We start from the raw sequence: 1435 nt of genomic DNA on the forward strand, positions 1-1435 counted from the left end.
AAATATACACACAGTACTTATGGCACTTTTTAAACTCGGGTCCCAAACCAGTTTTTGTGACAGCAGCCCTTTCAGAAAGTTTGAACGTCTCTGCAGCTCGTTACTTTCTCGACGTGTTTAGCCGTCCAGCTTTTGCTCCAATCTCTCCTGGAGATCACAGCAGAAGTATTCATCATGCAAACCTTACAACAAGCTCAAACCCACGTCAAGCAACTTGACCGTAATAGTATCCGTCCTTGATCTGCAATTAAATAGAGCTTGAAGTTCATGAATTTCTGAGGCCCCGCATGTTGAGCCTGCAGAATGAAAACTGGACTCACAAAAATGCATCCGAAAGACACGAGACGCTGCCATCGGCCCCCACAAGGCTGCCTCAAGCTGCCAGTTTCAGCCAAACATCCTTGTAGTTTTTTTTGGCTACACCCTGTGTTTAAGCAGCTCTCAGGGATGGACCAGCCAGCTGTTGGCATCCTCCAAGTCTGACTCCAGCTCCTCATTTTCAGTCAGAGGTTTCGGGGTCCGGAGGGCCAATTCCCGCAAGAAAGCAGTTGAGTAAGCGGGAGGCTGAGAGGCTGACTTCAGCCCAATTTTCTTCTTCATCAGGTGGAACTGGTCCCGGATGAAGTTGTAGAAGTCGTACTCGTAGCGCATGCGGTGGTACAGCATCTGCAGGGCCTCCAGGGATGGGGTGTGTTTACGGACTGTGCCGGTCAGGTTCCCCACTTTTTTGTACTCTGCAACACAAACGCGGACACAAAAAGAGAGGAATATGTCGGCAAAAGCTTGAGCACAACTCTTTTCTTGTTTTGCATAAAGAATAATCCACTAAATGTGAATTGTTAAGTGCACCAACCGGGGCTCTTATAGATGTCGAGGACTCCAGAGAAGTAATGAGGTAAAAGCCTCTCCAGCATGAGGAGAACATCTTCCAGCTCCTCCAAGATGCCGACAAGGAGGTAATTCTCCTGAACGTTCTGTTTGGCCCTCTCCAAAGCCCAAACGCCAGGCTCCCTGAGAGAAACAAAGAAACTGTGAGATTTTTCTAAAAGAGACAAGTGAATCAACAGCTTTACTTGAACTTGGACATGCCTGCACTGAGGATGTTGTCCACAGAAGTAGGGGATGATGTAGAAAACCCGAGGGTTGGAGCACTCAGGATAATTCTCTAAAATGCACACATTTATGTCCTGAAAGTAAATAAACAGAAAACAATGATTTTAGTTTTGCAGCATTTTTTTTTTTTTTTTTTTTGGGTGGTGTTTAATTCTTGTTCAGCCCTCAAACACATTCTAATGACTTCAAAAAAGGTTGAATCATGTCATCTGGACTTCGTTTTTTTGTTAAAAAGAAACGTTTCGCCCCTCATCCAAGAGGCTTCGTCGGTCTGAGGCCTAGCCATCTGGTATTACCCAGAAGCCACCCTGACTCTTGTGTT

General features: G+C 45.8%; 1 protein-coding gene across 1 annotated transcript in view; it reads right to left on the reverse strand.

Moving 5' to 3' along the window:
• Positions 1–440: 440 nt before the first annotated feature.
• The window catches only part of usta (uronyl 2-sulfotransferase a), an 82688-nt gene continuing 81693 nt past the window's right edge, over positions 441–1435 (reverse strand). The window contains exons 6-8 of the mRNA XM_037685476.1: positions 1090–1187; positions 854–1011; positions 441–734 (exon numbers count right to left, since the gene is read on the reverse strand). Coding sequence (XP_037541404.1) covers positions 442–734; positions 854–1011; positions 1090–1187 — 549 coding nt within the window. The 3' untranslated portion in view covers position 441. The remainder of the gene's footprint in view (positions 735–853; positions 1012–1089; positions 1188–1435) is intronic.

Source organism: Nematolebias whitei, chromosome 12, assembly GCF_014905685.2.
Source record: "Nematolebias whitei isolate Nwh7 chromosome 12, NemWhi1, whole genome shotgun sequence".
Taxonomy (NCBI): domain Eukaryota; kingdom Metazoa; phylum Chordata; class Actinopteri; order Cyprinodontiformes; family Rivulidae; genus Nematolebias; species Nematolebias whitei.